The sequence below is a fragment of the Brachyistius frenatus genome, unplaced genomic scaffold, assembly GCF_029030835.1.
Source record: "Brachyistius frenatus isolate BFR_SWC_R1_liver_20210118 unplaced genomic scaffold, ASM2903083v1 Contig_111, whole genome shotgun sequence".
Lineage (NCBI taxonomy): Eukaryota > Metazoa > Chordata > Actinopteri > Embiotocidae > Brachyistius > Brachyistius frenatus.
Window position 1 is genome coordinate 244,215 of NW_027210710.1, and position 22,856 is coordinate 267,070.

At 43.4% G+C, this 22,856-nt stretch overlaps 2 protein-coding genes across 2 annotated transcripts; one reads left to right on the forward strand and one right to left on the reverse strand.

Moving 5' to 3' along the window:
* Positions 1-3,804: 3,804 nt before the first annotated feature.
* rbl1 (retinoblastoma-like 1 (p107)) lies at positions 3,805-15,075 on the reverse strand. Its single transcript, XM_069712685.1, has 21 exons — positions 14,804-15,075; positions 14,132-14,265; positions 13,386-13,589; positions 13,148-13,212; positions 12,586-12,878; positions 12,093-12,157; positions 11,778-11,952; positions 10,932-11,098; positions 10,184-10,296; positions 9,947-10,050; positions 9,719-9,856; positions 9,314-9,478; positions 9,024-9,168; positions 8,675-8,893; positions 6,600-6,790; positions 6,249-6,425; positions 5,885-5,956; positions 5,556-5,643; positions 5,094-5,242; positions 4,824-4,988; positions 3,805-4,219 (listed from the first exon to the last, which is right to left on the reverse strand). The coding sequence occupies exons 1-21, from the start codon at positions 14,963-14,965 to the stop codon at positions 4,025-4,027; spliced, it is 3,186 nt and encodes a 1,061-aa protein (XP_069568786.1). The 5' UTR covers positions 14,966-15,075; the 3' UTR covers positions 3,805-4,024.
* A 1,071-nt stretch (positions 15,076-16,146) lies between these two features.
* pigu (phosphatidylinositol glycan anchor biosynthesis, class U) lies at positions 16,147-22,856 on the forward strand. The gene is made up of 12 exons (XM_069712676.1): positions 16,147-16,398; positions 16,870-16,934; positions 17,127-17,186; positions 17,432-17,494; positions 17,617-17,726; positions 18,552-18,652; positions 18,856-18,953; positions 19,044-19,198; positions 19,285-19,428; positions 19,514-19,638; positions 19,870-20,012; positions 20,873-22,856. Exons 1-12 carry the CDS (start codon positions 16,197-16,199, stop codon positions 20,984-20,986), a joined length of 1,380 nt encoding a protein of 459 aa, XP_069568777.1. The 5' UTR covers positions 16,147-16,196; the 3' UTR covers positions 20,987-22,856.

The window sequence follows — 22,856 nt, forward strand, 5'->3', positions numbered from 1 at the left end:
GATGAAGAGTGAGGATGATGGAGAGAGAGAGGGAGACTCGGGTGAAACTGAGCATGCGCAGAAGCAGCTCCGTGTCCTCCGCTGGTGTCTGTTGAGCTGCTGGTGGAGAAACTCTCCGGTACAGCACCGGTAGTTAGTTTCGCTTTGCATGCCGTAAAAAGTGTTTATATTTTTAATAGAAAACTCGAAACCTGCTTTTACCCTGGCCTTTAATTGAATTATATTTATTTTATGTATTTATTCTATATAAATATACATATATTAATTGTCTATTTTTAGTAATCTACTTACATTTCATGTAAATGTTTCATGTGTATTCATACAGCTGGTTGTTTTTATTGTATTTTAATATTTTATTTAACTTTTAAGATAATATTATTGCTTTATTTGACTATTGATTATTGCATTTTATTTGGTTTTATTATTTGGCATAACTTTATACTTTGTTAGGATTTTATTAAATCTAATTGTGTTTTCCTGAGCTCTTCTTACCGAGTAAACATCACAAAATGAAACAAGAAAAATAAATCTAAAAAGTTTTCTGAAGCTGGAACCGCTTGGACGACTGATTAGTCAGCAGATTCTTCCACTTAATTGGAAACGCTGACAGAAATAAAGGTAATGAAATTCTTGCAGATCTTTTCGTCGAGTCTTTTAGCCCCTTTCATCTTTTATTAAATTGTATTCAGCGTGTTATTAAAAAGGTCTTTGAAAATCTTAAATTGAACTTGCTGAATCTGCAGAAACTCTCACGTTGTTAATAAAATATTAAGTTGCTTTTCTTCTTGACAAATATTCAAACATCATGCTAAGATGATTTTTTTTTTTAATTTTACATCTTGTAAAATCTACAAATTGGACATTTAAACTGCATGTGAATACTTGACTCGATAAAACCTGCCTCATCTTGGTTTGCAAAGATTATAGCCTCTGTGCCCGTTACCATGACAACACACATCTAGTGCACACCTGAGAAGCAAATTACAGTTTTTAGTTTTGCAAAAAAAAAAAAAAAAAAAAAGTGGTTATTTTCTCCATCAAAATCAAAATGAAGTATCTTGAACGTCCACAGGACATTTTCAGACATCTTTGTCAAAAACCAACAAAAACTAAATGTCGGCGTCATGTTGTTACTTAAATTGTAATCAGTTGAGATATTTCACCGAGGACCAAAGTGCTGGAGTGAAATCAGAGCTGCTGGTGTTCACGGAGATCATAATACGATCTGCAGGATTACACAAACACCGGAACGAGACGTTTGGCTGATGGATAAGTGGTTTACACACAAAGGAAACGGACTCCTATCTGGGATTCAGCTCGAGGCCTCAGAAGTGCAGAACCGGCATTAAAAAAAAAAAAGCAACTCATGAAAGAAAATAAACAGCAGGTGAAAGCAGCAGTTTTCCCTCCAACAGATATCGACCTCCGTCTCCGTGTCAGCGAGGGCGAGTCGGTGAGAAGCCGTGCATTTAAAATATATTAAAAAAAAGAAAAGCAGCAGACCGTGTAATGTAGAATAATCTGGTGTCACGGTGGATTATCACCGCTCACCTTGTGGAGCTGGAAGGTCAGAGGAAGAGAAACCACATAGAGAGAGGCCTTCAGATGTGGCCTCAATACGGATTCAGGCTAATTTTAGATCGGGCCATTGTTCCCAGTTTAAGGGACGAGAGAGGATGTATTCATGAGGATGTGAAGCATTACGAGTTTCTTTTGTTCCCCACAGTGTTTGAATACCGAGAACCTGCCGCGGCTTTCTGTCAATCTCACTTTCTTTTTTTTAACTTTCTTTTCACCTTCAAGAGTTTTTCCACGAGTCAAAGTCACTGAACTGAAACGGTGAACTAGTTTACAGACAACCGGAGACCGACAGACACAGAACAACCACAGACCAAAGATCAGCAGAGATGGAGTCAAAAGGACCACGAGGAGACTCGACATGGCCACCGTGGATGCAAAACTACAAAGAGATGCAAAACAACCACCAAGACGCACAAAACAGCTACAGAAGGGAGCAAAACAACTAAAACGAAAATCAAAACAACCACAAAAAGACACAAAACAACCAAGAAAATCAAAACAACCACAAAAAGACACAAAACAACCAAGAAAATCAAAACAACCACAAAAAGACACAAAACAACTAAGAAAATCAAAACAACCACAAAAAGACACAAAACAACCAAGAAAATCAAAACAACCACAAAAAGACACAAAACAACCAAGAAAATCAAAACAACCACAAAAAGACACAAAACAACTAAGAAAATCAAAACAACCACAAAAAGACACAAAACAACCAAGAAAATCAAAACAACCACAAAAAGACACAAAACAACCAAGAAAATCAAAACAATCACAAAAAGACACAAAACAACCAAGAAAATCAAAACAACCACAAAAAGACACACAAAATAATCCCAGAGACTGAAAATGAAGACTTTTCTTGAGAATCAGTTGCTCGAAGAAAAATGAAACCTGAAGACGTGAAATGAATATTTTATTGTACAAAACGTGACTGCTTGTAGAAAATACAAATATCACTGAAATCGACTGGAGAGAAAATCTCGTCCTTTTGTGTATTTGTATGAAAAATTGTTTGTTTTTAAGTTTCTGTTTCACAACAAGCGGTTCGGTTCTGATTCTTTCTCCGTCACCGTGTGAAAGTAAAACTGTAGATATTAAATGTCCGGGGTTATAAAGACTGATTTCTAAGAGTAGTTCTGGTGTCAATAAAAAAAAATGATGTGTAGATGCTACACACTTAGGTACAAAAATGCTGCTTCAATCGAGCACTCCTGTTAGCATTAAGCCTGTTATTACATTATTATACAACATAAAATGGTTCAAAACCACAAAAGGAAACTATCAAAATAAAAAAATTTAACAAATTAGACAATTTTCCCACAAAAAAAACAAAAACCCAAAAAGGAAACCTCTGCAGATACAGGAGGAAACTATACACAAGCTCAGGGTTCAACTATGTCGAAGATAAAATGATTTTTAAAATAAATCAAATAAAAGAGTTTTATTCTTTTCACAGCTTTGATTTTCAATTGTTGTGTTTTTTTAATAATGTCATTTTTTTGCGTAAGGCAAAAAAAAAAAAAAGGTTGAGCGGTCTTACCACCACAAAAACACCAGCGCTCCACTGTTGTCACGGCAACCTAATTTTCCCATTTTATATTGCAGAAAATGAGAGGACAGATTAAATGGAAATTCTGAAGGTCAACTGACTTGAAAAAATAAAAAAATAAAAGTGATGGTGTTGAGTGTTTGTGGACTCTCGTCTCCGACATTACGATCAGCTGCTGTAACGTGCTGTTTGAAAACGACAGCATGAATTAAGCTTTTTTGTTGTTGTTTTTTTAAAATAAATTGGACAGCTGCAGAGGTCGGGGCGGCAGAGATTATCGGGCACGAAGCTGCTCTTTAAGAGAACATTATTTTAACTGAAGATGTTGAGCTCTTTAAAACTAAAAATAATGCGGTAATTTATAAAGGAAGATTGAACTCAAAGATGGCGTCCGCTCACTTGAATAAGAATTGCTCGCCTGACACGTCAGCCAAAAGTTTTCTAGCTTCAGAAATTTGCTCCCGTGTCGTACAGCCCTCTGCACACGCTCGTTTCCTGCTCGGCCGCAGAATTAAAAATTCAAAGCAGTTTTTTTCTTGTCTAATGAAGGATTATCAGATTTCTTTTAGTTTTTTTTGGTTGCAATACCGCGAGTGACCACTGGAGCAAATTGGCAGCGTGTCTCAGCATCGTCTCGTACGTCCAACGACCTGCGCTTCAAGCAAGCAGGAGGCGGGGTCGAAACAGAAACAACACTTTTTGCATCTAGAGGAGCTAAATTTAGCCCCGCCCCCTCTAGAAGACACATTTATTACACGGTTAGTCCGTTAAAGTAAAAAATGAAAAACAGAACATCGTCTGCGTCTCCGTTTGGTTCCTGATGGACAAACAGTCCAGAAATAAAAGTTCTTTTGTCAGTTTGTCAGGTTTCAGTTGTCTGTTTGTCCGTCAGTGACTCTGCCGCTCCGACACGACGTCCTGCAGACGCTTCAGCAGCACGTCGGGGCTGCTGCCGTTCTCCGGACACGCCCTCTTACTGGGGGAGTCGCACGCCGATGACATCATCACATCCCCCTCCATGGTGAAGGCCCTCTTCCTGCTCACGCAGCCCTGTCGGATCATCCGGTTGATGTCCGACAGCTCCTGCAGCGGAAACACAAGTTCATGAGGTGCAAAAAAAATCAAATCAAATAAACCTTTTCATTTTTTAAAGCTTAGTAAAAGTACATTCACGTTTATATTTGATGCAGCACTTTTATTTTCACTTAAAAAATAATAAATGATCAATTGTTTTACCAAGTTAATAATTTCTAACTGAAAATTTAGTAAATAACAGTTCGGAGGTGCTGGTGTGTGTGTGTGTGTGTGTGTGTGTGTGTGTGTGTGTGTGTGTGTGTGTGTGTGTGTGTGTGTGTGTGTGTGTGTGTGTGTGTGTGTGTGTGTGTGTGTGTGTGTGTGTGTGTGTGTGTGTGTGTGTGTGTGTGTGTGTGTGTGTGTGTGTGTGTGTGTGTGTGTGTGTGTGTGTGTGTGTGTGTGTGTGTGTGTGTGTGTGTGTGTGTGTGTGTGTGTGTGTGTGTGTGTGTGTGTGTGTGTGTGTGTGTGTGTGTGTGTGTGTGTGTGTGTGTGTGTGTGTGTGTGTGTGTGTGTGTGTGTGTGTGTGTGTGTGTGTGTGTGTGTGTGTGTGTGTGTGTGTGTGTGTGTGTGTGTGTGTGTGTGTGTGTGTGTGTGTGTGTGTGTGTGTGTTCACCTTGGACGGGCTGCTGTTGATCCTGTAGGTGTAGGAGTTCGGCGTGAGGCAGCCGGCTGAGTTCTTGTGCGGTGAGACGTACAGCGAGTGTCTCTGGGAGACGCGGCGAGGAGACAGCGGCTGAGCCCGGACCGTCGGGAACGGAGACAGAGGCGGGGCGTCGGCCTGCGGGGGGGGGGGGGGGGGGGGGTTGAAACACGGTCACATGATGAAACTGCTCGTTAAACCTGAGGAGGTCCCGGTTCTCGGGTGGTGAGGGTCGGTGGTTACCCGGTTGTCGTGGGTTGCGTATCGCAGCGCGAAGCTCTTCATCTTCAGGATGAACACTGTGTTGTAGAACTGGATGAGGTCACCGCGCTCCTCCTGCCCTGATTGGTTGGAGTTCGTGTCTGCCGGGAGCTGATTGGTTTTCTCTGCGGCTGCGAAAACACATGAACCGACTGTTTTCAGTAATTTATTTTAAAGAAAGAAAAAAAGAAGTCAAATGTTTGGAGCTTTTTTCAGGATTTCTGTTGGATTTTGTGACATTTTGTAAACTTTTTTACAAATTTTATAAGAGTTAAATAACTACTGAAAATAATAATCAGCTGTGAACACTGAACAACAAGCTAACGTGTCAACATACAGAGCGCGCGCGCGCACGCGTGTGTGTGTGTGTGTGTGTGTGTGTGTGTGTGTGTGTGTGTGTGTGTGTGTGTGTGTGTGTGTGTGTGTGTGTGTGTGTCATCTTACATTCTCCACCCGAAACAGAATCCACCTCCATGTTTTCATCGGCCACCTGCTCTCTGAGAGTGTGACGCAGTAACACACTGCGGTACACCTGCACACACACACACACACACACACACACACACACACACACACACACACACACACACACACACACACACACACACACACACACACACACACACACACACAAACCTGTCAGGTGTAAAGACTTAAACATGGCTGTTTTCTGTTTGTAAATCACAAACAGCGTGTGTGTGTGTGTGTGTGTGTGTGTGTGTGTGTGTGTGTGTGTGTGTGTGTGTGTGTGTGTGTGTGTGTGTGTGTCTCACATGGCTGCTGGCCTGCGGTTGGCTGCGGTAACACTTCATGATGTCCTGGAAGGTGTGAGTCTCTTTGGTGATCTACGAGGGAGGAAGGAGGATTCAGATACTACATGTTCAATAAATCAATGCGCAGACAAACGTTAAATCATCAAATAAATATTGTCGTGATGAATCCAAAACATTTGGAATAAACTTCCTCTGGTTCAGGTTTCCTGCAGCAGAAACACATTTTCCCTCCAAGGCCGAACATCTTGATTTAAAAATGAATTTTTCCCTGCAGGGCAACACGGCCGCCTCTCGTGGGTTGAAAACATCTGTGGCCAGTTTTTTTTTCTGAATCGAACGTGAGCCGTTGTTGATGTTTGGTCACCTTGGAGACGATGTAGACGGTGCAGAGCAGCAGCTGGTCGAGGTGGCGCTCCTTCATCAGGTCGGTGCAGTGGACCAGAGAGTGCTCGAAGCACGTCCAGATCTTCCCCCGCAGCTCCGACGAGATGTCCAGCTTCACACACAGATCTCTGAGACGCACGCTGGCCAGGTGGTACACCTGCACACACACACACACACACACACACACACACACACACACACACACACACACACACACACACACACACACACACACACCAATAAAACATAAATGCTTGTATTTCATATATAAAGAAATGAGTGAACATCCTGTTTAAACTGGATCCGTCTGAAGTGTTTTTCCAGCTCGCACCTTCCTGAAGAACAGAGCGAGCGACCCGGTGCGCCGCGGCCGGCCGCCTCCCGTCTGGAGGTCGGAGGTCGTGGCGACGACGGCGGCGGTCCGGCTCGGGGAGGCGGTCAGCAGGAACTGAGCGGTGACGGTGCCCGAGGAGTCGCACGGCTGCACCGGGATCAGCGTGATGGTTCGGTCGCTAGTCAGACCTGCAGACATATTCACACAATTAACCATTAAAACCTGTTTTATATGGCTTTACAGTGCATCCGGAAAGTATTCACAGAGCTTCACTTTTTCCACATTTTGTTATGTTACAGCCTTATTCCAAAATTCTACACACAATACCCCATAATGACAACGTGAAATAAATTATTTTGAAATTTATGCAAATCTATTAAAAATCAAAAACGAAAAAAAAATCACATGTACATCAGTATTCACAGCCTTTGCCATGACACTCAAAATTAAGCTCAGGTGTTTCCTGTTTCCACTGATCATCCTTGAGATGTTTCTACAACTTGATTGGAGTCCATCTGGTAAATTCAGTTGATTGGACGTGATTTGGAAAGACACACACCGTCTATATAAGGTCCCACAGTTGACATGTCAGAGCACAAACCAAGACATGAAGTCCAAAGAATCATCTGTAGACCTCCGAGACAGGATTGTATCGAGGCTCAGATCTGGGGAAGGGTACAGAAACATTTCTGCAGCATTGAAGGTCCCAATGAGCACAGTGGCCTCCATCATCTGTAAATGGAAGAAGTTTGAACCACCAGGACTCTTCCTAGAGTCGGCCGCCCGGACAAACTGAGCGATCGGGGGAGAAGGGCCTTAGTCAGGGAGGTGACCAAGAACCCGATGGTCACTCTAACAGAGCTCCAACGTTGCTCTGTGAAGAGAGGAGAACCTTCCAGAAGGACAACCATCTCTGCAGCACTCCACCAAGCAGGCCTGTATGGTAGAGTGGCCAGACGGAAGACACTCCTCAGTAAAAGGCTCATAACAGCCCACCTGGAGTTTACCAAAAGGCACCTGAAGGACTCTCAGACCATGAGAAACTAAATTCTCTGGTCTGATGAAACAAAGATTGAACTCTTTGGCCTGAATGCCAAGCGTCATGTTTGGAGGAAACCAGGCACCGCTCATCACCTGGCCAATACCATCTCTATGGTGAAGCATGGTGGCGGCAGCATCATGCTGTGGGGATGTTTTTCAGCGGCAGGAACTGGGAGACTAGTCAGGATGGAGGGAAAGATGAATGCAGCAATGTACAGAGACATCCTTGATGAAAACCTTCTCCAGAGCGCTCTGGACCTCAGACTGGGGCGAAGGTTCATCTTCCAACAGGACAACGACCCGAAGCACACAGCCAAGATAACAAAGGAGTGTCTTCGGGACAACTCTGTGAATGTCTTTGAGAGGCCCAGGCAGAGCCCAGACTTGAACCTGATTGAACATCTCTGGAGAGATCTGAAGATGTCTGAGCACCGACGCTCCCCATCCAACCTGATGGAGCTTGAGAGGTCCTGCAAAGAAGAATGGGAGAAACTGCCCAAGAATAGGAGCCAAGCTTATAGCATCATACTCAAAAAGACTTGAGGCTGTAAGTTCTGCCAAAGGTGCTTCAACAAAGTATTGAGCAAAGGCTGTGAATACTTATATACGTATTATATTTTCCTTCTTTATTTTTAATAGATTTGCAAAAATTTTAAACAAACTATTTTCACTGTCATTATGGGATATTGTGTGTAGAATGTTGAGGGAAAAAAGTGAATTTAATCCATTTTGGAATAAATCTGTAACATAACAAAATGTGTAAAAAGTGAAGCGCTGTGAATACTTTCCAGATGCACTGCAGTCAGATTTATTTCAGGTCTGAAAGAGAGGGAGATTTTATTGATTACACAAACTGAGTTTGTTTTTCAGATTTTTTTTTCAGATCAATTTTTAACATCCGTCCACGCAAGTTTTGTTTATTGATTTGATGCTGCATAAAATTTTAATTTACATCTCAGCAGGTGATGTTGGTGTTTCTATAAAAAAAAAAGCTGCTTCGAGTACTAATAACATCTGCAGATGTGGGCGACCTTGCAGCGGGATGCTCAGGACGGTCCCCTGCCCTCCGATCTTCAGGGTGCCAGTCGAGCCGAACGTCAGCCTCTTGGCCGGAGACGACACCGGGCTCCCGATGGCGTGCAGGCCCGGCGACGCGGTCGGAGGGTCGTCGCCGAAGAGACGCCGCTTGGCGCTGCCGGCCGCGGGGGAGCTGTAGCGGTCGTGGACCGACAGCGGAGAAGGAGGCACATCTGGAAGAGACGGAGAAATGAAACAGGAAGTAAACAAACAGAAACAACCTGAAGACACACACACACACACACACACACACACACACACACACACACACACACACACACACACACACACACACACACACACCTTTACGTGCGCTGCCCAGGCCGGATCTGAACTCCCTGATGCGGGGGTGGATGATGGGGGAAAGCGCCACCAGAGGCAGGTGGGACTGAGTTAAGCTGGCAGAACCAGAACCAGAACCGGTGTCGAGACTGGAGGAGAAATTCACCTGCAGAGAGAGTTGAGGAGACATTAGGACATGTGTGTGTGTGTGTGTGTGTGTGTGTGTGTGTGTGTGTGTGTGTGTGTGTGTGTGTGTGTGTGTGTGTGTGTGTGTGTGTGTGTGTGTGTGTGTGTGTGTGTGTCCTGCTGACCTCCTCCACTGTGGGCACTTTGTTCCCAGCAGCCTGCAAGGCGCTCCACAGGGCAGATTCCGCGGTCCAGGCCCGGCTCTCCAGAACCTGCTCCTCGATGGAGTTCAGGTGCTTCACCATGTCTCTGGACAGACCTTCCTCCGAGCGGATGAACACCTCGATCACCTGCACGCAAACACACACAAAACACACACAATGACCATGTTAATAACAGCAGCTCCTCTTTTTCCTTTTCTTCATTTTACAACCCATTTAAAACGCTTCTGTTTTCACAAGAAACAAGCATGTTATTCAGTAAACGATGGATTTCCTATCAGATGTCTCCTCCAGGAAGAAGACTGTCCGGTTCACGCAGCCATAAAGAAAACAGGAGAGAAAACGATCGGTCGCTGAATCCGTCTTTACCTTGAAGAAGTAGAACGACGGCAGCTTGAAGACGCTGATGATCCAGGGGAAGCTCCTCTGGGAGCTGTAGGAGAACAGCACCACCTCCAGACAGCACGCCATCAGGGAGCAGTGGAAGATGTCCTGCTCCAGCAGAACCTAGCACACACACACACACACACACACACATTACTTCATTAATATCCAACGCGCCGGCCGCTACGTGCTGCTGCTTCTTCTTCTTCTTACGCTCATGTCGCGGCCGTGCAGCCGCTTGGTCTCCTGCGTCATCACGTTCTCCAGGATCTTGTAGTAGAGGATCTCCGCCAGCTTCAGACGGTTCTCCGCGAAGTCTGGAAGAAGAAACACAACGTTACAATGGTGATTCTGCTGGAACGTGTGTGTGTGTGTGTGTGTGTGTGTGTGTGTGTGTGTGTGTGTGTGTGTGTGTGTGTGTGTGTGTGTGTGTGTGTGTGTGTGTCGTACCGATGTGGGATCCCGGCGTGTCCTCCGAGTCGTTGGTGTAATGTTCTTTGAAGGTTTGTCCCAGAGTCTTGACGCGAGCCAGGACGGCCTCGGTGGGGTCTCTGGTGCAGGACCTTTAAACACCAACACGGGACACACCGACGGTTTAAATAACACAACACTAAAAATCATTCAACACTGTGAATCTGTTTATTGGATATCAACCTCAAAATAAACACATTTCTTCTTCTGTCCCATAAAAGTAATTTTTTTTATGTCTCTCAACTGTATTTTTAAAAGTAAATCAGAGACGAGTTTCTTTAATCTGGCTTTTAATTTGGTGAGTAAAGTTTATCCTCTTAATTATTAAGTTTTAATTATTGTTTCTATTCCTGGTGTAATTTATTAAAGTTTATTGATGGATTTTTTTTTTTAACATTTGTTAACTTGTTTAATTGTTGTAATTTTTTTGTTTTGCATTTTCTGTTATGTTCATTTTTAATTTTCACTTATTTTTGCGTGTTGTTTTAATGTGAAACACTTTATCTGCATATAAATGAAGCTCATTGATTCGTAGGAAGTGCAGGTGGAAGAAGATTTTTTTTGTTCTTAAGATTTCCTATAATGCATCCTACTCTGCAAAGTTGTCACATTCATATTAAAGCTGTAAAAACAAATAATTTTCCTCCTATAATCATGATGTTATCTGCTGTTTTTCTTTCTTTAACCTGCAGCCGTCTCATCTTTTCTCATAAAAACAGGAAGTGACCTGAAGATGTTGTTCAGGTGGTCGCTGGGCGCCGTCCTCAGACCGGCCACCATGCTCTGCAGCCTGCTGACGCTCTGCGTCGCCGAGGAAACGGGCGTGACGAGCAGGTCCTTCTCCTTCAGGTAGACCCGTCCTGTCAGAGGGGTGGAGGGGGCGAGCGAGCCAGACTGCAGACAGAGAGAGAGAGAGAGATTATTTTAACTCTGTGTTTCTGTGAGAGCGTCTTCATGTCTGCAGGACTTTAAACCAATCAGCAACCAGTAGTGAGGTCACCCGTTGGTTTGTGAACGTTATGAATCCTCCAGTTCAGATTCTGTCCGTCAACATCTTTGCTAGTCCGGAGTGGTTTGGAGCAGGAAGTGACCATATTTGGACGAGCTGGGGGAGGAGCCAGCGGTGGATCTGACTGATCTGATTGGAAACCTGATGATACTACGTCCCGCCCACCGATAGCTGTAACCTGACACAAGCCTGTCAATCAAACAGACACGCCCCCAAAAACAGGTCTTCTTGAATCTTCTTTTCTAATGAATGAGGGATTATTTTCAGATGGACCTCCAGAAAACTAAGAAGAAGGAGTGACTTTAGCTAACAACACCGAGATAACTGATGGACACATTTTATTCACTTTGGATTTGATGAGAGAAGTTGAATGGGAGTCTATGGAGCCGGAGGCTTTTTGGAGCCGACCTCTAGTGGCACTCGCTGGTATTGCAGCTGAAGACACTTCTGGATCAGAACCATTTTACAGACCTGGAAGCTACGAACACTTTCCATACAGTGTGTGTGTGTGTGTGTGTGTGTGTGTGTGTGTGTGTGTGTGTGTGTGTGTGTGTGTGTGTGTACCTTCTCCACATGTTGCTGCAGCTGGCTCTGGGCGGTCATCCGGCCGGCAGACTGCTCCTGAACGATCTTCCTCGGAGTTCCGATCTCTTCGTCTGCGTCGGCTCCCAGAAACACTCGCTCATCGAAGTCTCCCACCGTCAACACGTACTCCTCGTACTCCCTGTTGATGGCTTTACTGTAGACGACACACACACACACACACACACACACACACACACACACACACACACACACACACACACAGAGAGAGAAATTACAACAATGTGTGTGAAAATATAACATGTTCAAAACCGACGTCAGAGCTAGTTTTCTTACTTGTTATCGATGAAGTTCTGAGGGTCCAACATTTCGGTCAGAAGATCCTCGTTGCCTTTTAAGATCTGACGAATGAAAATAGATTGAAATGAGTGAAAAACACAGGAAACCTTCATGTTTATATCACGCAGGAAACAACAGTGGCGTCACCCGTCGGTTATGAAGCCTCCAGTTCAGATTCTGTCCGTCACCATCTTTGCTAGTTCGGAGCGGTTTGGAGCAGGAAGTGACCATATTTGGACGAGCTGGGGGAGGAGCCAGCGGTGGATCTGAGCCATCTGTTTGGAAACCTATGATACTAAGCCCCGCCCACCGATAGCTGTAACCTGACTGCACGACAGGCCTGTCAATCAAACAGACACGCCTCCCTATTGCAGCTTTAAGGCACGTCTGCACCATTTTTCAGACACGGAAGCTACGCACACTTTTACATAGTCTGTGGTTCGTGTGTGTGTGTGTGTGTGTGTGTGTGTTGAAGAGGACGTGAGCATACTTGTCTCTGAAACAGTTTCTGGATGTACGGTTTGAAGTAGTGCTGCTTGATGCCTTTGGCCTCCACCACCAGACCATCGTGCAGCTCGCACAACCGCTCCAACACACACGGAGGAGGCTCGTCGGGGGCAACGTGGCCGTCGGCGCGGTACGGAGCGGGCAGACCTCTGAACGTGGGGTTGATGAGGTCCTTCCTGTTGCCACACAGCAGAGCGTTGCCGAACACCAGGTCCAGACAGCAGAGCAGCAGGTGGTACGAGTTCACCAGGTCGTCACCGATCATCCGGAAGTTACCTTCACACACACACACACACACACACACACACACACACACACACACACACACACACACACACACACACACACACACACACACACACACACACAGTATACGTTAAGTTCATCAAACAAATAAAACAATTGAGAAAATATCCTGCAGCTGTAATCATGAACATAAACAAGTTGAACATTTCATAGAAATGTAAAGTGCTCCGTTAAGTTCAGAAATCAAAGTAAAAGCTTCGGCAGAGAGTTGAAGGTGTTTTGTCGGTTTTGTTCGGTACCTTTGGTGTAGACGAACAGAGTCCAGCAGAACTTGAACACGTCGCTGATGTGACAGGGCAGCCGCCTGCGGAGTCAGAGAGAGGACACACACACTCTGTCAGACCAAGCTGGGTGGAGGGTGTGTGTGTGTGTGTGTGTGTGTGTGTGTGTGTGTGTGTGTGTGTGTGTGTGTGTGTGTGTGTGTGTGTGTGTGTGTGTGTGTGTGTGTGAGTGTGTGTGCGTGCGCGCGTGTCGTGCCTGTGCTTCCTGCTGCGCGGTTGCCGTGGCGGCTCGCCCCCCTGCGGGTTCTGAAACATGTCCATGAAGATGGGCTCGAACTTGCGGAAGATGACGGTGGAGACCTCGAAGTTTCGCTCCAGCTGCTCCATCCGCAGACGGAAGTCCTGCGACAGGTTGGACATGTCGGCCCACTTCCTCATCTTGGAGAAGAACTGGATCAGACTGAAGGAGGAGGAGGACACCGTGTTTGTTAAGAAGAGCAACAAACAATAGTCAGAAAAAAAGATACGAACGAGATATCGGCAGAGTTCAGAGAGGAAAGAATTCTTCTACTTCACAAACCGAGCTGATTTAAAAAAAACTAATTGTAGCTTCAAATGTGTTAAACTAAAACGTCCTTGATGGGGGACAGAGAGGAGAGACTGTACATCTGAAAACCAGCCGGACTAACGTCAGAGCAGGAAAATAATCTGTATGATGACAGAAATATTCATATCGAAGTAAATAATGAGACAATTTAAAATAAATCTTATGACCTGAGATAAAGAACACGTTTTGCAAACATTTTGTAGTTCATGAACTGTTTTTGTTTTGTTTGTAAGGATTAAACAGCTTTCATTGCACTTAAGAGGAGAACACATAGTTTTACTCAATTCTTCACCATCAGTCATCTGGTGTGTTTTTATGTCTTGTATTCAGCACCAGGTCACGTTGTGCTGTTTTTGTATTTATTTTATTTTTTTTACACCGATGTGGACTCTGACCTGAGTTTGGAGGAGCGGAGGATCCTGGTGAGGGAGACGCAGTTCCCCTCCATCAGCCCTTTGCCCACCGTGGGCGTGGATCCCTTCCTGCAGGCGGCGTACAGCGAGCAGGCCAGCCAGTGGACCACCTCTCCCTGCAGGCAGCACAGCGACACGCCGGTCAGGGACAACAAACACGCTTAATACAACGGTCAACAGCCACATGTACACATTAATACAAAATAAAACAAATCTCTGCATAAATTCAACTGTGCTTGGATAAGTGAAAAAAACATCCGCACATTAATTCAATAGTTTCGTCTGTTATTTAATGAATTGCATCACTTTTCAGATCATAAAAAAAGCCAGATATTCAGTTTGCCACTCTTTAACATATTTTCTTCTATTTGGCGTTTCTCATAGTTTTGTTTCCCGTTTTTACCTTTTTAATCTCCTGTGTTTTTAATGTTTTCATGATTATTATTGTTATTATTATTATTGTTATTATATCATATTGTGACTACAGGATCGTGATCGCCTTCCTTGCTGTCCATCTTTGAGAAGTGTAAACTGACAACATCGGCTGAAGCCCTTTAAAGCGGACTGTGTTCTGGAGATGAGATAAAGAGCGGAAGTTCGTCTCCAGCGGAGTGGACTCGTTCTCGGTCGGTGTTCGGTGTCCCGGTCGTTCACCTCCAGGGTGTACGTGTTCCAGATGGCAGTGAAGTTGTCCATCGCTTCGGTGGCCGTCTGCTCGTCCATGTTCAGCTCCTGACACAACGTCTCCAAACTCCTCCGGACCGAACTCTCCTCCATCCTCCCCGACTCGGAATCCGACGACTCTTCGCCCCGCATTCGTGCGAACTTAACGGCCACAGTTTTGAGTTTAAAAGTCGAACCCCGCCGGGAGTTAAACGCGGCGCCGCCGTGCTCGCATCCAAAACAACAACCGGACGATTCTCCGCGACCGGAGGACTTCCGCCAGACGATCCCCCACAATGCAGCGCGTTGGCGCGAAAACTTCACGGCCCTGTCCAATCAGAGGCGAGGGGAGCGTCGGTTCCGGACGGCTGTTCGCCCAACCCCCTTCGACGTTGCTACGGGTCTCGTGCTGCCCACTGTTACCAAGCAACCCCTCTTTCTGGACGGGCCCAGCAACGGCTGCCGGAAACAGGTATTTTCTCTGGTTGTTTATTATTGACATCAAATTACACACAAATATAACATTTATTCAATTCACGGCGTCAGTTTTATCCATCTGGGCCACATCCAAAGTTTACAGGTTAGTTACAGGAGCAGTGAAGTAAAAAAAAACTCCCCCAAAAAGTTGGCTTAAATATAAACGTTGAATTAACTACCAACAATTAATAACTTTGCTGCTAATAAAACACCAAAAAGCTGTCATTTAAAATGTAAACTACGAAAAACACGAAACAAATTAATTTAACTACAAAAAAACAGATAATTTCATTAATTTTTTATTTTTAGCTCTGCAGATATATATATATATATATATATATATATAATAATAACAACATTAAATGTTGCATAAGAAGTAGTTATTAAGGCACTAAAACTACAATTAGAAGAAACAGTATTTACATATAGTTTTTAATATAAACCCAGAAGACATTTACATGGTCGACTTTTTTTCAAAGTTAGAAACTTTAAAGATAGTTCAGATATAATTTCATAATTTTCTAATCTTTAAAAAAAACACCTAAATTCAGCCATTGCTTACAAGACCCTAAATCAGTTTTTAAACTAATTTAATTTAGTCACAATGAACGTATTTCTTCTGTAACGGAAACCCAGTTTACTCCTCGTCGAGCTTTACGCAGCTTTGTCCCGTTTTGTTTTGATCCAACACGTAAAAACCTCCGGAGGGAAAACACGACGAGGATATACTTCGTTCTGCTCTGCAACAAACATTACGTCGTAGGGGGCTTATTGATACAGAGAGGTGTCTCGCCGCCGACTGTATAAGAATAGTTCAACATTTTTAAATGAGTCTTGTTGAATTTATTTCCTGTATTTTGTTTGTTTACGTTGAGGGTTTAAGCGTGCTGCATTTCGGAGGTTCCGGATGTCGGCGGACTTCATTTCCCGTCGCGCCCCTCGCAGGGCGGAGAGAGAGACGGAGAGCTTCCTCGTCGACATGGCGGCTCCCTTGACTCTCCTTCTGATCGTGGCCGTTACAATCCGTGCGGCTCTTTTCAGATCCAGTTTAGCGGAGCTGATCGCGGAGAGGGTGGAGGTGGTGTCGCCCATCACCGCCTGGAAAAGAGGTAACGCGGGGCTCCGGCCGCTGCTCGGTCGCCGGTTTCCGGCTCCTCCGGCGCTGTTCTCCGGTAACCGAGTGGAGTCGGTCACGTTCAACCGGTTTTTACACACAAAACAAACTCGACCTTTAATCTCCATTTACAAAGAGAAGTAACGTCTGGTTACCTTCAACGGAGGCGTTGGACGCTTCTCCTAATAAAAGTCCTTAAAACGGCCTCAGAAACAGGTGAAGCTTCGGTTTCTGACTGTTTTCAGTTTAAAGATCAAACCGAGAAAAAATAATAAATAATCCATCAAACGATTCATTCAGTTTGATTTAAATAACGGAGCTGTTGTTGCTGTTTGTGTCTCCTGGAGAAAAAAACACCACCGACCTCCGTGATTTCTTCACCTGACAGGAAGTTGTGTTTTAAAAACCTCAGAAGATGTTTAAGAGCTTTCTGCGTTTGTTTGTTTGTTTGTTTGTTTGTTTACAGTTGTTGAAGGTTTGGCTCTGCTTGACTTGGGAGTTTCACCGTACTCTGGAGATGTTTTCCATGAGGTGAGACACACACACACACACACACACACACATATATATATATATATATTATCTATTATCTATATATATGAAGGTTTTGGGAGCAAATTATTTGCAATGAAATAAAAAAGATCAACTGAGAATAAAACGACTTTGACTTCTTTGTTTTGGTTTGTAAAAAGCTGAGATCCTCTTTCTGTCCTTCCTCCCCAGACGCCCCTCATCATCTACCTCTTTCACTTCGTGGTGGACTACGCTGAGGTCACGTTTATGGTGAGCAGGAACATTTCTGGAGGCAGTTGGTGTCAATATATTTCAGCAAAATCCTGTTTAAAAATGGCATTTTAAGCATTTTAGTTTGAACTGTTTTGCTTTGAATTTTCTCTGCTGAGTATCTCGGAGGTTTTTTAATTTTTTTTTTTATTAATCTGTTGCTTTTCTTTAAACCGCTCTGATAAGAAACATCTGACGATTATGATCTAAAAAAAAGAAACCGTACGTTGTTTTTCTGTCTCCAGTTGGCCGACGTGATCACCGCGGTGGCTCTCTACATGACGGCGAAGGACTACAACAAACAAGTGGTGAGAAAACAACAACAATGATTTAAAAACACGAGTTATCGTTTTTTTAACGGGTGATTTTGATGGATCCGGTCGCTCGATGACTCGTCGTAACGTATTTGACCTCTTCGATGCCGTTTCAGTTCAGGAAGCAGCGGTTCGCCCTGGAGGCCGACCGCTACCCGATGGACTGTCTGGAGATCATCAGGAGCCCCAAAGAGATGTACTACATCCCTCTGAAAGTCGCCATGTTGTAAGTACCGTCAGTCCGAGGACGGTCCAATCATACGCTGCGATTCGTATCATGTGAAGCGGCTTAAAGGTCCTGTAAATTTCCATTTCGGGATTAATAAGCAGGTCGAGGTGTTAAAAACGCTGTGAAAGTATCAAAATGTTCGGTCCACAGAAAAACACGCTCCGACTGGATTCAGTTTGGACTTCTGTAAGTTTGTGATGTCACAAAACTCATGCTGATGTCATATCACCGTCCAACCTTTTAATGCAGAAGAAAAAAACAGTCATTCTGTCGCTGGAGAGTTAAAAGAAAAACCCTGTGATTGGCCTGGATGTCTGTCACTCAGAAAAGAGGCAGCCAATCAGAAGAGAGTGTCACTGATATCAATGTTTCTTAAAGAGACAGACACAAAACAGCCTGTTGTTGGTGGAGCTGCAGAGAGGAGACTGAAAACTGAATTAGGAAGTGTTTTAGGATTTATAACAACAAAAATATCTTCTTATAGAAATCAAGACTGAAAATAAAACATAGGATCTCCAATGAAGCTGGAAGATGTGCAGCTGTTTCGTGTGTTCAATACTTTTTGATGTTGTCGGACCAGTTGTCGCATAATGAAGCAATTATTTAGTTTATTATTTAAGGATTTTACTTCATAATGTTAAACATTCAGCCTATCTCACAGCATCCACTGTTTTTATTCATTTTTAACAATTGAAGGGTAATTGATTTCTAACATGGCTCAGTATTGGTTAATTAGAATTGTTTAAAATTTGCAACCCAAGTTGTGCACAAACTGCAAATCGTGGGACCTTTAATAAAAAATGTTGTCTTCTCGTCCAACAGCTACCTGTTGAACCCGTTCACCATCTTGTCCTGTGTCGCCAAGTCCACCTGCGGCCTGAACAACGCCGTCATCGCCCTCTTCATCCTCACCACAATAAAAGGTGACTCGACTGTTTGCTGTTGTTTACCTCGTAAACATCTGTTTGTGTTTGTCTTAATGTCTGATAATTCTGATAATGGATAAAAGAAGCTGAACTTAAATCTACTTTTACAGGCAGTTAACAGACTCCTCCGAGCTTTTATTTTGAAAGTACGGTGATGATCGGATTGATTTTTATTTTGTGTAACTTTGCTTGTGTTTCAGGAAACGTGTTACTGAGTGCCATATTTCTGTGTTTGGCCACGTATCAGTCCATCTACCCTCTGACTCTGTGCGCTCCGGCGTTGCTCTACCTGATGCAGGTACGTTGTTTTATCATGTAGGAAGTGTCGTAGATGTTTTTTGGATCTGCTCTCCTGGACTGATTCCCTCCCGTGTTCCCGCTCCTCCAGCGTCAGTACATCCCCGTGAACTTCCGGCGCGCCTCCTTCTGGTGGTTCATCGTTCAGTATCTCTTCATGTACCTCGGCAGCCTGTTCGTCCTCGTCGGTCTGTCCTTCTTCCTGCTCGGCTCCTGGGACTACCTGCCGTCCGTCTATGGCTTCATGTGAGCGCAGGAAAAAGGAAATGATGTTATAAATTCAAATGTGCGTGTGCGTGACGGTTTTGTGCTTCCTCCTCTCTCCTCTGCAGCCTCTCCGTTCCCGACTTGACCCCCAACATCGGCCTCTTCTGGTATTTCTTCGCCGAGATGTTCGAGCATTTCCGCCTGTTCTTCCTCTGCGTCTTCCAGATCAACGTTTTCTTCTACACCATCCCGCTGTCCGTCAAACTCAAGTAAGTCGGCCGCGCCTTCGAGTTAAATAAAGCCGCGCTGCTTTTTTTGTTTTACTTCATTGACTCTCCAACCGTCACGCTGCAGGGAGCATCCGGTGTTCCTGATCTTCATGCAGCTCGCCGTGATCTCCATCTTTAAGTCGTACCCGACGGTGGGCGACATCGCGCTCTACATGGCCTTCCTTCCTGTCTGGAGTCACCTGCACAGATGTGAGTGCATAAAACACGACACGCATGTTGTCCAGAAGTTATTAAAAGGCTCAGAGCGGCTTTACGATGAAGCGTGCAGGTGATCAGTGTGATCTTATCTTGAAGCGAAAGTGTTGGACGAGTTTCAAATTTGGTGCCGCTTTCTGAAAATAAATACTGGTTTGTTTACCAGTCTTGGAGGCGGAGCTTCAGTTTATCAATAAGGTTTTCTGTTCTTTGTCCCCCGTCCAGTCCTGAGGAACATTTTCCTGGTGTCCTGCGTCCTGCTGGCCTGCTCGGCTCTCTTCCCCGTCCTCTGGCACCTCTGGATCTACGCCGGCAGCGCCAACTCCAACTTCTACTACGCCATAACTCTGCTGTTCAACGTGGCGCAGGTAGGACGGTCTGAAAGTAGTGAAATCCATTTACAAGCCGCCTCGGAAGCTCACCGACACTTCATATCTCATTCGTTTAAGAATAAAAAGACAAATTTTGAAGTGTAAAAATTAGAATTTGCCGTCTTCATAAACATCTAAATCCTCCGTAAGATGGCGAAAACCTACTTTAGAAGAGTTGACTGAATAATACGACAGCAAAATAAAAGTAATCGGTTAGAAACAGTTCAAGTAATTAAAGAAAATGCAAGTAATAAAAACACACTTCAAAAAAAATTTAATTCCTTCTCCAAGTTGCATCTTTGTTCTATTCCAAGTACCGAAATTTAAGCTGGAGACATTTTCTGTTTTCTTTAATTTAATTTTGTTGATTTGTCTATAAAATGTTTATATTTACAGTTGTAAAAAAAGAAAAACAGTTGGAAAAATGTGCATTTGAATGAATAAGTTGTGGAAACTGAAATAAAAACTAAGTTTAAAAAAAACAAGAAAATTATAAAACACTATACAAAATCAATAGATTACAATAAAAATAAAATAAACTGATCAATAAAAGCACAGAAAACCTCAGCAGCATAAAATGTAAATAATCTTTGTGCCTTGATAGAATAATCAAAACATCTGGTTGGTTGTAATGTGTTGAGTAATAATTTACTTATTTTTGTCGCTAAAGTTGAATAAATTTATCTCTGGTCTCATTTTATCAACAATAAATCACGTGATGAAGGTTTAAGAGACGAAGCTGCTGTGAAAATGACGTCTGATTTTGTTATTTTGTTCGCTCGTGTCACAGTTTGAACGAATTCTTTCCGTTAGTAATCGCCGGCTGATGAATTTCTCTTGTTTTATTTGCCCCTCAGATTCTGCTGGTGTCGGACTATTTCTACGCCTTTCTGAGGAGGGAACACCACCTGACCTACGGGCTGTACCTGAAGAGGAAGGACGGCTCGGAGGCGACGCTCGTCCTGAAATAAAAAAACACGCCGCTCCGCAGCGAGGACGAAACTGCTCGAAGTCGCCTTCATCCTCGAAGGGGAACTAACGCGAAACTGAGGAGGATGGAAGACTTTCAAAGCTGCACGAGGTTCTTCAGACAGATCAAAAGCACACATGCAGAACGTGTGTTCGGTACAATGTCATATGCAAACAACAGACCTGCAACACACTACATGACAGACACGTGTGGGATGTACACAACGCGGCTCCTTCCTCTTTCTGGAGCGCTCTTATTTTGAAGCCCGGAACCTACTACGCCTGTGAGAGTGGCTTTTATTTTGAAGGGTTTCTTCTTTATAATCAGCCACTGTCGAAGATTTTTATTTTTACGCTCTGTCTGTCCTGCAGCTCTTATTTTGAAGCACCAACTTTTATGCAGAAGGGTAAATGGCCGTCTGGAGGTGGGCTTTTATTTTGAAGCCTTGCTCTTGTTTAAAATCACCAAAAAACATTATATATATATATAAAAAGTGAGCATCTCCCCCTGATGTGACCCCTTCTGATACTAAGCCTGCACATACACATTATTTTGTTAACCTGATAACATTTGTGTTTCAGACCGTTTCCTTTTCAGCCACAGTTTGTTCTTTAATGAACAAACTCCAGTGTTGCATCTCATTATGACTAAAAAACGGTCAAACCTCGTCGTGGTACATAAAACGTGGGACTATGATTGTTTCATCTGCCCGAGAGCTCATGTTCTGGGAAAAAAACAAAACATGTTGGGACACTCAAATCACTAAAACTTAATACTTATAACTAATAGATCTCCCTGCAGAGAGGAGCGCAGTAACAGATTATTATTGGCTTTATAATTCATATTTATGACCAAGTAAAAGTCTATCAACATTTAACTCCTTCAAAATCTGCTAATTGAATCCCTAAATTTTCCCCGTTTCTGCATGTATTCAAAATTATTTAACGAAGTCTTTGTCAATGATGATCAGTGATGATGATCAAGAGACGAAACTCTGAATACTTCCTGATGAAGGTCGTTGCTTCACTTTAATGCGAACTGTTCACGCGTAACAGGAACAGTCTCTGAACTTTTTGATCGACCCGCTTCAGCTTATTTTGCTAATCTTTGGTCTGAACTGGCAAATTCAACCTCACCAACAATTTAAAAACGTTGAATTTAGTCACGTTTCATGTGTGAACTCAAACTGAAACTCAAACGGCGTGAACAGCGAAACTGGGACATGAAATCACTGCTTCTCTTTGTTCTACTTGATTCATCTTCTTTCATCAGGAAACCGAGACTAAACATGAACGTACTTTGAAGAAGATTTAATTTACAACCTTAAAACAAAAAGAAAAAAAAAGCCTTAAACAAACTGAAGTAAAAACATTTGTTTTATTTAAGAAGTCCTCAAGAAGTTGTTTTCATTTGGTTTCACGTTATGGTTTCAGTTTATTTACGATTGTTAACGTACAGAAAGCTTCAAACTAAACTGGTTTTTGCATCAAATTATGAGTTATAACTAATATGAATGTTTTTTAAACTTCTCACCGGGTTGACCAGAAGGTCGACGGCGGCCATTTTGATACCAATGAGTGAAAAGAATTACGTGTGATGTTTATTTATTTATTTGCTGCACTGAAAACTTTGCAGAGATTTTTCTTCTTTTTTTTTTTTTTTTTTCTTATTATTATTTGAGGGAAATGAGGAGCTGTGGTGTTGTTTTTTTTATACTGTTCTGTACATATGTACATATTAATGTGTTTAGTTTAATTACAGACATTAAAGTTCAGGGTTTAAAGGGCCGACGTTTTACCTGATGAATGAGTGAACATGTCAGAAATGTTGACTATTAAAGCGGAGGTGCCGGTTTGGACTCTGATGTGTGA